Raw genomic sequence first — 14768 nt, 5'->3', positions numbered from 1 at the left:
ATAAGTAGTATTTTCAAAACACTAGAATTGTCACTATGGAAAATTTTCAGATCTCTACCTTGCATGTAATTACTCACAGTATAGCTTGAATGAACTTATTCGTGGCAATGTTAATATTTGGCAAGGCGTTTATTTGGTCTATTTCATACTTAATTTGGAAGAATCAGAACAATAAAATTTTTCGTGATAAATGTTGAAGCGCCCCGGTCGCTTTAAATGAGACTCAAGTTTGCTCTTTCGATTGGATTTCGAGAAGGCTTAAAGGCTCCACAATTGATTGGAACGTTTGGCTTATCAATTGGATTTCGAGAAGGCTTAAAGGCTCCACAATTGATTGGAACGTTTGGCTTATCAACCCGGATTCGTATCTCTCCTAGTTGGTTTTGAAGGCATTTGAAAACAACCGCTGCATCTATTCTTTTCGTGTTTTAGCATTTTATTATCTCATGTTTCTCAGTTTTAGTGTTCTTGTAATTGTATCCTATTGTATAGTGTGCTTGTTGTGTTTTAGTTTTGCTCATCAGTGAGCCCCCCTGTAACATGTCTTTTAGTTTTAACTAGAAAAAATCCGACCGCGCGTTGCTGCGGTTGTATTCGACGCACGGTCCAATTTGGATATACGATGTCCGTTTCGCGTATAGTTAGTCGTGTTGTATATGTATATATATGTATGTAATATAGCCCGAAATATTTTTTTTTTTAACGATGTCCGTTTCGCGTATAGTTAGTCGCGTTGTGTTCGTAAAATTATTTCGAGTTGAACGGTGGTCTCGGAAAAATTTAACTCGCACCGAGCGTGAATATAGGGCCCGTTATTTAGTGTTTTTTTAACGATGTTCGTTTTGCATATAGTTAGTCCCGTTGGGTTCGTGAGATTTTTTCGAGTTGAACGGTGGCCTCGGAAAAATTTAACTCGCACCGAGCGAAAGATAGGGCCCGTTATAAATTCGGGTGGAGTAAGATTTTTTTATTTTAATTAAATTATAAATTTACGTTTTTTACCCCTGAAAAAGTGTAAAGTTGAGGGGTTGTTGTGTAATTTGTGCGAAAGTTGGAGGACCATTTGTAGTGTGAACACAAACTCAAAACGACAACTCGCGAATTTAGGAGGAGGTTTAGTATGTGAGTATAATATAATATAATATAATATAATATAATAATATAATATAATAATATATTCATTTGCTTTTCCAAAAAAAAAAAAAAAAAAAAAAAAATTTATCTGCTTCAACAAACTAGTTAAGGTAATTGGTACTCATGTTCTAATTTAATCATTGGTGATTTGGTTCGTCCCAATATACCATATGTGCAAGGATATCATATGTGCTCTCGAGAGATTTTTGAGTAAATAAACCTTCAGACCTAACTAATTATAGAATGTATAGACATTTTAGTCCCATACTTCTAGTTATTACATACTTATATGCATGATGATCATGGTATTATGTTGCCAAATTTCATTCCACGCGGACCATGCGGTACAATACAAAAATAACCGGTATTACTTTTTTAATTCGGTATTCGATCTTTGTTTAAGATAATTTCAGTACAAACGGAATCAAGTGTGGCTCGGTTCGGTAACGGGTACCGACCTCATCCCTATACGACGTTGACACCTAAATACAAACATGAAAATTCATATAAAACTGAACCATTAATTGTCTACAAAAGTTCAGTTTTAAGATAAAAGACACAAGTACACAAACACAATCTCTATTAAGTTCTATAAAAAGAAAAAGTAGATCTTACAACTTAAAACGATCGGATTACAACCCTACATAAAAAGAAAAAAAGTCGGACTATATGGGCAGAATTGAAGACGGTAATAAGAAGAAAGGCCATTGGTTCTTTAGTGTTCCCATAAACGGAACATAATCTAAAAAACAAGATTACTTCCATAGTTTGCGCAATGACATGTTTTTCTCGGTTTCTTTCTTCATAACCTTGGCAACTGCCATCTCAAAATCTTCTTGAGTCACATGGACTCTCCTTTCCCTTAAAGCAAACATTCCAGCTTCAGTGCAAACAGCCTACATACAACCACATAACGTATGAAAATATTACTATGATTATTATCAAATTAGATGGAGTATCGAAGCTGTGTAAAAGAAGAATATGAAATAGAACTTGCTAATACAGTGATAAAACATATGAAGAACTGACCTTAAGCTCAGCACCTGAAGCACCATTCATCTTCTCAGCAATCTTCTTGAGATCAATACCACGCATTAAGTTCATCTTTCTTGAATGAATTTTAAGGATATCAAACCGTGACTACAAATAAAAAAGGAACAAAAATAAGTGGAAGCAAACATGCTGCAAACGAAATTATTAAAAACATACTATACATCAATCATTAAAAGCTAAAAAAAACATAAATTAATAAAGAACATACTATACATCAATCATTAAAAGCTAAAAAGAAACATTCTAGCCAGAGTACAATCCACACTGTAGCCACACATAGATTATGAGATAATTTTAAGTGCATTATTATACAGTAGTTATAAGATAAAAAAATCAACATTTTGACCCGTTATCGAACCCATTGGACCCAAGTTACTATTCACATCCAATAAACATAAGGAAAAGAGAATAACAGGCTCTTTAACTGATGATACTCACATCTTCATTGGGATTTGGAAACTCAATTTTTCTATCAATTCTGCCTGGCCTGAGCAGGGCCTGATCCAGGATATCGATACGGTTGGTAGCCATTAAAACCTATAGTAACATTAAAACATGAAACAATAAAGAGATCTTAATATGTGACAAAAACTTTGGAGATCAAAATCAACAATGTTAATTAGTTCCAACCAATTAAATATCCCTTTTGTATTGCAAAAAAATACCTTGATTTTGTTTGATGCTTCAAAACCATCCAACTGATTAAGAAGCTCAAGCATAGTTCTTTGTACTTCACTGTCACCATTTCCACTTCCAGACTCCATACGAGCAGATCCAATACTATCAATTTCATCCATAAATATAATAGAGGGAGCATGTTCTCTGCACATCACATATATGTGCAATTTATTTTACTGCAAAATTAATTAACTACAACTTAAATAGAATGTAAAAATTAAAAAAGCACGAACCTTGCCATAACAAAAAGCTCTCTCACCATTCGAGATCCCTCTCCAATATATTTCTGTACTAGTTCAGAACCCGAAACCCTGATGAAGGTGCAATCAGTGTGATGGGCCACTGCCCGGGCCAACAAGGTCTTGCCTGTACCGGGAGGCCCATATAACAAAACTCCCTAGAGAAAGCCCACAATAAAAGAGAGTAAATACGATCGTTTAATTGCTTATGATAATGAGACAAGGTTTTAAAAAAGAAGAACAATTAGAGTTAAAGATATTGCATTAGATAGTACCTTTGGTTGAGCAATTCCAAGACTCTCAAATAATTCTGGATGTTTGATTGGAAGTTCAATGACCTGAAATTTATAAAGAATGAATAACCACAAATTCAAATAGATAAAAAGAACTCTAGTGATACAAGTATTTAAAAATGTAACTCTTAGAAATTAAAGAAAGCATATGATAACCTCTTTAATCTCTTTTATTTGCTGGTCTAGCCCACCAATCATGTCATACGTAGAATCAGGAACTTTTTCAACTTTCATAAGGTTCACCAGAGGATCAACTTTGCTTGGTAAAACCAAATGAAGAACATAGCTATCGTTACGAAGGGCAACTCTGGTTGATGGAGTAATCTTGGTGATATCAATGCTTTTGTCAATATCAACTACATATTTACCCTCTGGGTGCACCTGGCAATAATAAGTGATACCAAATCAACATCTTAGTATCTAAGCATAAAGACACACAACCATGTTAGTCGACAACACAAATACACCACACTTTGACAGTAGATATGCCAACAACAGAGATTCAAATAGCACTTTAAACTTATAACTTCACTACCCATGAGGTACTGTCAACATAGTCTAATAAATCAGATACTATAAAAGAGATAATTTGAGAATAAAGGTTGTTAGATATAGATTGAGGACTATGCACCTTTAACATCATATAACTTTACTAAGAAGAGAGACTGCAGTCAGCAGTCCTATCGAATTCATATACATACTTGTGTCAAAATAGAACTATGTGTCATACTGTCATGTCCTCATATGTGGGACTTCAAGCCTTTACATAGTTACATGAAGTAGGCTTTAAAAAAAAACTACTTATTAAGATCATCCATTAATATTGAACATAAAACGTCACTAACCTTGACTAGTACTTTGGATTTTCCCATTACTTTGACAACTTCACCGACATAAGATCCAGGCTCTTGAAGTAGCTGCAACTCTTCCTTAAGCATCCTTACTGTAATATGACATTAGAATGTAAATTAGTAGCCAGCCTTACATCAAAAATTTAAACATGTAAAAGTGTAATGTATCACAAAAACACAAGACACAAACATAATAATAATAATAATAATATACAAACTTAAACATGTAACGTATCACAACACAAGACACAAACACAATAATAATACTTTACCACATATAATCAAAACCTCAATACATTTAGCGTTTTAACACCTTAGACAGTAAATAAAAAATGATAATAGTCGAGGGATTGTTACCTCATTAATATGTTTGAAGTACATATCTATACAGGCACAAAGTTGTTTTAGCCATAGAGGTTCAACCCTTGGAGCTTTTTCACGTTTGAACCGCTTGGTTTATATATGCGCATAGAGACCTAGTTTTTTTGTGCTGACCGAGTCTGGTGTTGGCTTTTTTACTGTTTTAGGGTATTTCGATCAAATCCGGCCATTAAAATACACAGATTTATTCTGTATGGTTTCAGTAACAAAGAAAGCAACAATAAAGTGATAAACCCCAATATCTGCCATTAACCCTATTCAAATGTTAGCATTGTGATGCGACTCACATTCATGAGGTACAAACCCATCACTACCAGACTAACACTCAGATGATCAAAACACATCCATGTTTTTTAGAGATATCCATCTAAATAGGTTTCTTAATTTGCCGGTATTACACTCAGACTAAGACACAAGCAAATTCTAGCTAATATGAGTAAATTCACAACTATTGGGTTTCTGAAAGTCTTTTACTGTTCTACACACTTGCATCAACTATCAATCATAACCACAGAAGAAACACCAAACTTGGACTGATGGACATTGGTTTCAATGACCAATTTCTCTCAAATTTTATACGGAGTATATAATATAATACAGTAATATTTGCCAAGGCTAGCCCCCCTCACCTGCCTTAATCATTAAATTAAATTACTGTAATACTACTTGGTGTACCAAAAGCACCTTTTGTAAAGGCCCCCTGTTTTCAATTTTGTGATTACAAGTATTACGATAAACAGGTAATAAGGCAAACTGTAAAATAGGAACTGAGCTACTCATAATTGTTTACATAAGCATGTCATATAGTAATCTTACACATTTAAGTAAGCATAATCAAAATACTCTGTAATAACCTAACAAAATTAACCTATATATACAAATTCAAAATCATCTAATTGCAAATAAATTAAAACCTAGGGCTTCAACTTCTAGGGATTAAAAAAATAAAACTACCTCGAGAATTGAGCTCGTTACGCTGCGCCTCAAGACGATTAAGATTATAAGTCTTTTGACGGAGTTGAAGTTGGGCGTCATGAATGCGTTGCAAGTAATATTGCCTTAAACCTTCACCTGTTTTCGCCGTTCTCAATGAACAGCTTTCATCTCTGTCACCAGAATCCGATGGTTTCATCGCTACGTCAGCACTCGCCATTTTTGCTTTCTAGATCTGTGGAAGATTGTAGGTTTCTTGTATCGGTGACGATTATTTATGTTATTATTCGATTCGATGTCTTTCTTTGCAAGAAAGAAAAGAGAGTATTGAGTCGAGGGTTTGTTCTCGAGTCGATCTAATAGATTGAGGATATATGGCGAAGGTTTAGCTGTTTTGGTCCTTATTCTTTAATAAACTTTATCGTTAGTCCCTATAATAATATAATAATAATAATAATTTACGAGTACAAAAGTCTCGTATCAACTTATGTAGTAGTGAAATTCTATAAAAGCTTTCTTTACTTAATAAATGTAATGTAATGTAAAATGTTATGTGTAACCCGTAAAATTAGAGTGATGATCTTTACCCCTATCAAATTTTATCCGTATATCATTAAATATACTTTAAATATTATAATGTATAATATTATAATTATAATGCATGTTTAGTAATGTACGGACAAATTTAATTGTATAAGGATTACTAAACATCAACAAAATAACAACTCATAATGTAAACACTTTATGTAAAATTCTTTTATAAATATAGAATTATGAGTGTTTTAAACCTCTTTTTAAATACTAAAGAAGGAATTATGAAAAATATTTAACAATGCTCCAAATATTTAGATATTTGACCTCTGATATAACATGACCCGTAATGAGCATATATGCTCGTAAATGTGAAATATTACCTACTAGATTTATGAGCCCGTCCGTTGGACGGGTACTCATCCGAAAACATTATATAATACTTTTCGGTCATTTTCCTAATAATTGGTGTGTGTTTAATTTGTAAAGGACAAAGAATAAATATAAATAAAAGGTTCAAAATATGTTTTAGTACAGTTCTTCATAGCACAAGTTTACGTTACTGATTCCTGTAAACATGCAATAGATAAAAAGCATGTTCCTTGTATTGGTAGTAGAATAAACATTTTGTGCTTGCCTTGAGTCGATTTTGTTGTTTGAAACGTTTGAATCCATAACACACATAGATTTGGTTTTTTCTTCGACTTCTCTTTTTCAACTTCCATTTGTACTTAATTTTCTCCATATTGAAGCATGAAACTCTTTTACCACTTCGTAGACCAAAAAGTAACATCAATTTGTTTGGCAGACGTTACAAAAAAAATAGAATTATAAAAATTTAAGAATAGGCACAACATTTAAATGTATTAAATAAATTAGCCACATTATTATATAATAGAAGATGTTAATAAAACTTGAGTGATGATAAAAATAATTAGACTCACCAAAACATTACCCATGGACATTAATATTTCGCATTTCCAGACGTTCGCTTCTTGTTGTAATTCATTTGGTTGATCCATTTCAGCCATCACATGATTTTTTAATGACGAATATTTACAGCCATCTTGTTTATATATTAGTAGCTCTAGATTTAAGATTTAAGAGCCCGTGCGTTGCACGGGGACTCTTCAACAAACAAACTTGAATCATAAAAGGTTATATCAATTAACGATATGATAAAGACAGTATCATAAGTATTGTTGTGAATGAACTCCTTAAGTATATTTGTTCTACACAAAACACTATGACCGCCACTTTCGAAATATTATTTTACCGTGTTTCAGTTTCTAGGGGAACATTATAAAAATCCCCACCAGCACAAACATGGAGAGTTACGGTATATTATTAACAAAATATTGTTAATAATAAAGGCCAAAGTGCGGATGTATAATGAATGAGGACCTCAAAGGCCGTCTTTGTTGGGATATCTTTCACTGTAACGAGGTTTGCAATCACAACTTTGACATTTGACCTATCAAAGTTCTTCAAAGGATCACGATAAGAAAACTTACGAATCGTGATGAAACCATCCAGAATACTTCTAAAGATCACGTGTGTTGCACGACAACTCTACATATATTAGTTATTAACCGCCCCGATGGCTTATTAGGCCTAACAGTGCCTCAGCAAGCACATTGTAGCCTATAAAGTATGTACAAAAATTTAACCAACTTCAATATGCCAGATGATCAAATTCAATATCAAATAAAATATACATGTTATTAAAAAATAATTAGATAGGGAATATTATTATACATGATTCAGCTATATGTAGTAACTATGACTCAATTATATATATGAGCCTATAAATAGTAACTATGGCTCATTCATATATGAACAGGCCGAATATGGTAAAGTCTTTTCTCGTTATGAAGAAACTGTGTACCCGTCACAAATTCACATTTATCCATCGGAAAAATTACATTTCGGAGCAACCCATAACGAATTTTAAACTACTTACACTTAAGTAACATCCACAAAAATAAAATTGCTTATAGTTGGCAATTTCAACCCACTTTCTAAATACACCATAAATATTAAAAAGAACTAACTTAAAAGTGATGTTGAATATAGCCGAGAACTTTATATGATTTGATGAAACCTGTTTGACCTGGTGCTACGACGACCCGTTTCACCTTTTGACCCAACTTATACATTTTGATCAGACCACCCAAAAACTTAGGAAAGTATAATTACATATAGGCTAATTAAACATGCTCATTTGTAATAAATATGCAGGTATGGCATATGATGAATTAGTATGATAAAATTTATAATACAAAACATGCCATTTGAATAATGTAAGTTTTTGGAACATATTGATATGGTAAAAAAAAAAAATTTGGCATACACACTACAGGAAATAATATAAATTTCCTATGTCATTTCACATCTCATTATCCCTACCAACACCATGTATATAATTTACATTTACATATTTATATATTACTTGTAAGATCTAAAAAGAAGAAATAGGTGACAAAGGACAGAAGACATAAATGAACATTAGGACCTGAAGTAAGTAAAATAAGAATTTCAGAAGTTCTCACCTAAATCTTTATAAGCTCTTAAAGCTTTGAGTTTCCTCTAGAGAATCCAGTGTTTTAACGATGAAGAATATGCGGTGTTTTAACGATGATGAATATACAAAAACGCTTCCTTATTCAGATCCGTTATCTACAAAAATAAGTGAAACTCATTAAGTTTCTTCTACACCACCTGCATCGAATGACCCGTTACTTCAAAAACGGCTATTAAAGTCAGAAGAACATCAGACTTATAATTTCATATTGATGGCCCAAGAGAGAAATCAAAATCAACAACTAATCGACCAACAACACACTTGAGCCCAAACAACTTCCTTCGCCATGTGGCCCGTTCTCAAAACATATTTCATAATAAAGATGTTAATTAACAATTAAGAATATATTTGCATAAAAGAACTAACCAAGACGCAGGCTCAGTTGATTGAGTAGATTTTTTTTTTAATAAGCACACCTTTAAAAACAGTGAAAAGCAAACATGAAGTTATATCATGGAAAGCAATAAACAATCATTACCTTTATTCGTGTGAAAATTATCTTCTCCGCAAGTTGAACTACGACCACATTGTAGGTGCACATAACCGAACCTGATATAAGTGGCCATCATTATCATCATTCAATGATTCACGTGATACTTATCAAAAATAAAATAAAAAAATAAAAAAAAAACTGGGACCAAAATTACCTGGCCTTGGCCTTCCATAGCCGTTGGATCACGAATCGATGCAAAAGTGACTGTTTTTCCCACACCTGGTGTCCTTTGAATCAAACTTATTTGTTTCTGAAGGGGACTTTTCTAAAATCAAACTATCATGAAAATATACTGGGTCATGTGATTCATTACTGAAAGGCATGATAGAAGTTATCGTGAGAGTTCAGTTTATGAAAATAAATGTAAAGTTCACATAAAGATACTCCGTACTTCGTTAACCAAATGGATTATTAAGGAAATAAAAAAAACAATCTAATAAAGTTTACTTAAAGATCTTGTGATCAGTATTTGGGTGTTATAGTTGAAAGACATAATTTGGTTCACCTTTATGAGCAACAAAGTTGGATGTTTCAACCCGTTGATGCTCACTGATCCTCCCCAATTACCTCTTTGCTCTCTGACTCTTCTACAAAAACACAAAAAATACAGTTCGTATTAAAATTAAAAATTTATTGACTTGATTTATATGCAGGTAGTTTAAGTTGGTAGTTGTCTAGAAAAAAAAAATGAAGACTGGAAAATAGAGTTTCTGAGTATTAACTCTATTTGATAGAATACGAAAAAGTCATTGACAATGTTAACTTTCACCAACTACATAGTCGTCGTAGCGTTTTGCATTATATTGCGATAAGTTATAGACAGAGAAAAAAATCACAACTAAGCCCATTTTTTTTTATCATCTATATTTGGCGGAGCACGATTGATTCGAGCAGGTATCTATAAAAACCACAAGAATATACTACTTTCTAAAGGTCAATTACTCTTATATAAATGTCTAGGCTACATTACTGTACATAAGTACTCTATGTGCAGAGATAAACAAATTACCTGCATTCCATTTCATAACACTTGAAATGATAGCTTAGTTGGGATACATGCAGTGTTCCAAAAAACGGGATTTATCCCCGATTAATCGCTAATTACTCCTTTTTTTAAAGTCTCCGATTAATCCTTCAAATTAATCGGTAATCGGCCGAAAAAGGAAAAAAAAAGGCGGAAACTGTAAAAAGCGGCCTGAAAATTTGTAACAAATATGTAAAAACCCAAATTAATCATAGCAAACTGTTGAGTCTAACAAATCTGACTAAAGCATATAATTTTTTAAGAAGCTGACTTTAGGTCAGTTATGAATTTATGATGTACATGAATTCGCTTAACACGCTTTCTTGAGGGAAAAAGTAGTATCAAATACCTGGTTTCTGGATATCTAACTTGACTTCGGAATATTTGCTGATTCATTACATGCCGTTGAGGCTGTGTGAGAATTTGATGGTGAATAATCCCCCAAGTGAAACTTGTAGTGCAAGTGGCATATTTACAGTAATTTAACTACAACAATTGTACCTGTTATTTACCGAAAGATCATAATTCAATTTCAAACAAAATAATGGGCATTAATGAAAGTATAGACGCCTCACCTTCACGAATTAAAAAAATCTTTCTCATCCAGTAACATCAATGGCAGAATGTTGGCAGGGACTTCTGGATCTAGCAGCATTTGTTGACAGTATTGGAAGTATAGTAGAATCAATGTCTTTCGACGAAAATGGCACATTAATAATAGCCAGATTTTCAGTTTTAAGCGAAATCGATAAATTTATAAATCACTCCTTCGTCAGAAACGAAACCGAGATCCAGAACCACTCCTTCGTCAGAAACGAAACCGAGATCTATAACCACTTTTTCGCTGGTGGACGGAATCAAATGGCGGTCGAGAGAATCAAATGGCGGTCGACAGAATAAAACGACGGTAGTTACTAATAACAGTTTGCAAAATATGTTGCTGTTGAATATAATGTTCCTACTAAACACTATAATTAACCTAAAGAATAATATAATATGATAATGATATGATAAGCTTTTAATGAAGGCTGAAAACAACAAATACCCCATTTTTGGATTCAAGATGATGCTCACATCAATATGACAACACAAGCCCGCATGGAAATTCCTCCCTAATATCATCATCCATCTCAATATCTTCAAACCCCATAAACATTCTGCACCAAATTTATTAGATTAATTAACACAAAATTTATATAAATTAATAAGAATTAGAAAAAACCCTAAAAATCTAAACTTGATAAAATGATTACATACCACATATACATATCTACGATAAATTAATAATTTCATTCTATGTGACATTTCCTCGAACATGTTATGTGCGAAAACTGACATACCTTTATTCACCCATTTGAAGCTCCTTTGTTCACCCATTCGAAGCAGGTGTCTAAGATGGTGAAGGAAGGAAGAAATCATCAACAAACAAACCTGAAGATCAACGATGAAGAAGATGAGAAATTCAGAAAATATTGAACTGAAATTTGATCAAATTAACATCAACGATGAGAATCGGTGATTAAAATGATGAGATCTGACATACCGCAACCAGGCGTAACACTTTGATTTTGGATGAAGGTAGGTTTTACGCTACTATGTTTATTTAGGATTTCAATTGAGACGTGTGACGATTGATTGATTGTTAAACACCAACGAATCGGAGAGCGTGGTTTGATTAGGGTTTGACAATTCTCAATCAGAGATGGATTGAGAAGGATGGGTAGTTTTCAATTTTTAGGAGAGGGAACGTTTGAAATAGGGAAAATGGTGGTTTGATTTAAGGGTAGTGATATTTCCAAATCAATTTTTGATAAATCCACGTAAATGTACTAATATGCCCTTAAATGATACTTTAAACAAATTTTATACTTTAATTTATTTGAGGGTATTTTAGGAAGATAACACTAAATTGAGTTGGATTTATCAAATATAAGTTTGAAAATATCATCACCCTTTCAATCCGTGTTTCTACAGGATGCGTGTCAGATCTAGAAAATTAGTAATTTATTTAATGTAAAATTCTGAGAAAATTGTATTTTGTGAGGATGAATACACAACTGACACGTGACGGATTTATGCTTGTGATTTATGTAGATAGATAAAAGACTAGTATGAGTAAGAAGCGTGTTCATCGATGGGTCATGAGTGGGTCACGATTATGCACTATTGATTGTAGGTGAAAAGTTATTTATGAGACACATTTGACTAGTCAAGGATATACGGTTACAATAAGTAAGAGAATTAATGAATTGTCCTTTTTCGAGGGTATACAAAAAATTTCCCTATTTAAAAGAAGTTGCAGAACACTCGTTACATTGAATGTTACACGTAACACGCAATTATCAACTTGTGTGTTGAGTGTTGTCCTACACTTTGGTTCGATCTCACAAATTTTGTGTAGTGGTTGAAACGAGGTAGGGGCGATGAGTTGCGCAGAAGAATGTTTGCTAAATTTGATAGGGAAAAAGGATTAAAAAAATAGAAGAATAAAAAAACAAATTGAAGTGGCTGAAAAACTAAATATTTCCCTATCGACATGACGCCAACTATACGGTATCATTCACTTGTGTTTGTTCTTATAACAACAAAAATGGTTAGCGCGCTCCGCTACGCAAATATTACAAACATAAATTTGCATAATCTAATCTTGTGTAATTTAACAAATCAAACTAACGTAATTCAGTTGTTAAAAATACCTACACAAAAAAATAATCCTTAAACATAAGTCAATTTACATAAAACACAAATATAAAAAACAAAAATCGTTTAACATCCACTCTTTTCTTATAAATATATGTTGCTTTAATTTAGTGTTGTCTAATTTAAGTTTTGCATATACATTAATCGTGGAGAAACTAAAATTCGTTAAAAAAAAGTTGGAGAATGAATAGTAACGCGGTCAATCAGGTCGCACTATTCACTTCCGCAAATAGCCTACGTATATAGTAATAACTACTTAAATATTAAATACAATTTACCCTTATATGCTAAAAGGGGTGGGGATCTTGAAACCCACCCCACTCACAAAACTTGTCAAAACTACATTGACCAAAACCCCATCCCCAAAATTGCAAAATACCCCCTTCAACTATAGGCTGCTTACAAAAATTACCCTGAACTTTAGGGGTTAAAACGTAAATTATCTCACTTAAAATAAAAACTCCACTCACAAACTTCGATAGCCCGTATATTTTTCCTCGTCCCGAGTTAAATTTCACCGACCACACCGTTAAACTCGAAATATTTTTATGAATAAAACGAAACTAATTACATTCGAAACGGACACTTTCAAAAAACGCTAAACAAAACTAACATGACATTAGAATGTAATTTTGTAGCCAGCCTAAGATCCAGGCTCTTGAAGTAGCTGCAACTCTTCCTTAAGCATCCTTACTGTAATATGACATTAGAATGTAATTTTGTAGCCAGCCTTACATAAAATAAAATAAAAAATAAAAAAAAAACCTTAAACATGTAATGTATCATACACTTGCATCAACTAACAATCATAACCACATAAGTTACACCAAACATGGACTGATGGACATTGGTTTTAATGACCAATTTCTCTCAAATGTTATACATAAATATAAATATTAAATATTAAATATACATCATAATAATATCATCTATATGAAACAATTTACCAAAACCACCGTTTGTAAAGCTCCCCTGTTTTCAATTTTGTGATTGCAAGTATTACGATAAACAGGTAAACTATAAAATAGCAACTGAGCTACTCATATTCGATCACATAAGCATGTCATATAATAATCTTAAACATTTAAGTGAAGATAATAAAAATACTCCGTAATAACCTAACAAAAATAACCTATATAAACTCAATATCATCTAATTGCAAATCAATAAACTAAACCTAGGGCTTCAACTTCTAGAAAGAAAAAAAAATAGGAATTAAAAAAATACAAGTACCTCGAGAATTGAGCTCGTTACGCTTCGCTTCAAGACGATTAAGATTATAAGTGTTTTGACGGAGTTGAAGTTGGGCGTCATGAATGCGTTGCAAGTAATATTGCCTTAAACCTTCACCTGTTTTCGCCGTTCTCAATGAACAGCTTTCATCTCTGTCACCAGAATCCGATGGTTTCATCGCTACGTCAGCACTCGCCATTTTTGCTTTCTAGATCTGTGGAAGATTGTAGGTTTCTTGAATCGGTGACGATTATTTATGTTATTATTCGATTCGATGTCTTTCTTTGCAAGAAAGAAGAGAGAGTATTGAGTCGAGGGTTTGTTCTCGAGTCGATTTAATAGATTGAGGATATATGGCGAAGGTTAAGCTGTTTTGGTCCTTGTTCTTTAATAAACTTTATCTTTAGTCCCTATAATAATTTACGAGTATAAAAGTCTCGTATCAACTTATCAAGAGATCAACTTATGTAGTAGTGAAATTCTATAAAAGATTTCTTTAATGAATGTAATGTAAAATGTGATGTGTAACCAATAAAATTAGAGTGATGATCTTTACTCCCATCAAAAATTTATTCATATATCATTAAATATACTTTAAATATTATAATGTATAATGTAAGATATTATAATATATTTTTTTT

At 32.7% G+C, this 14768-nt stretch overlaps 2 protein-coding genes and 1 long non-coding RNA gene across 12 annotated transcripts; all 3 read right to left on the bottom strand.

Annotated features, from left to right (window-relative positions):
* Positions 1–1621: 1621 nt before the first annotated feature.
* Positions 1622–5914, bottom strand: LOC139883719 (26S proteasome regulatory subunit 8 homolog A). The gene is made up of 9 exons (XM_071867859.1): positions 5584–5914; positions 4243–4340; positions 3554–3778; positions 3380–3442; positions 3099–3262; positions 2853–3009; positions 2626–2724; positions 2164–2274; positions 1622–2030 (listed from the first exon to the last, which is right to left on the bottom strand). The coding sequence occupies exons 1-9, from the start codon at positions 5780–5782 to the stop codon at positions 1890–1892; spliced, it is 1257 nt and encodes a 418-aa protein (XP_071723960.1). The 5' UTR covers positions 5783–5914; the 3' UTR covers positions 1622–1889.
* A 1074-nt stretch (positions 5915–6988) lies between these two features.
* Positions 6989–11966, bottom strand: LOC139883683 (uncharacterized). 10 transcript variants are annotated; one of them, XR_011771862.1, is made up of 10 exons: positions 11738–11966; positions 11535–11625; positions 10770–11351; positions 10544–10695; positions 10180–10365; positions 9676–9757; positions 9325–9482; positions 9156–9226; positions 8646–8772; positions 6995–7737 (listed from the first exon to the last, which is right to left on the bottom strand). It is a non-coding gene; the product is annotated as an uncharacterized lncRNA (long non-coding RNA). The 10 variants fall into 10 exon arrangements; XR_011771865.1 differs by having other exon boundaries at positions 6991–7737; positions 9325–10365; positions 10770–11038; positions 11269–11351; XR_011771861.1 differs by having other exon boundaries at positions 6992–7737; positions 9325–10365; positions 10770–11038; positions 11240–11351.
* A 1266-nt stretch (positions 11967–13232) lies between these two features.
* On the bottom strand, positions 13233–14458 carry LOC139883673 (26S proteasome regulatory subunit 8 homolog A-like). The gene is made up of 2 exons (XM_071867820.1): positions 14128–14458; positions 13233–13587 (listed from the first exon to the last, which is right to left on the bottom strand). Exons 1-2 carry the CDS (start codon positions 14324–14326, stop codon positions 13538–13540), a joined length of 249 nt encoding a protein of 82 aa, XP_071723921.1. The 5' UTR covers positions 14327–14458; the 3' UTR covers positions 13233–13537.
* Between the last annotated feature and the right edge of the window lie 310 nt (positions 14459–14768).

Source organism: Rutidosis leptorrhynchoides, chromosome 1 (genome assembly GCF_046630445.1).
Source record: "Rutidosis leptorrhynchoides isolate AG116_Rl617_1_P2 chromosome 1, CSIRO_AGI_Rlap_v1, whole genome shotgun sequence".
Taxonomy (NCBI): Eukaryota; Viridiplantae; Streptophyta; class Magnoliopsida; order Asterales; family Asteraceae; genus Rutidosis; species Rutidosis leptorrhynchoides.
Note: the sequence above shows the minus strand (reverse complement) of the source record. Positions and strands in the feature narration are given on the sequence as shown.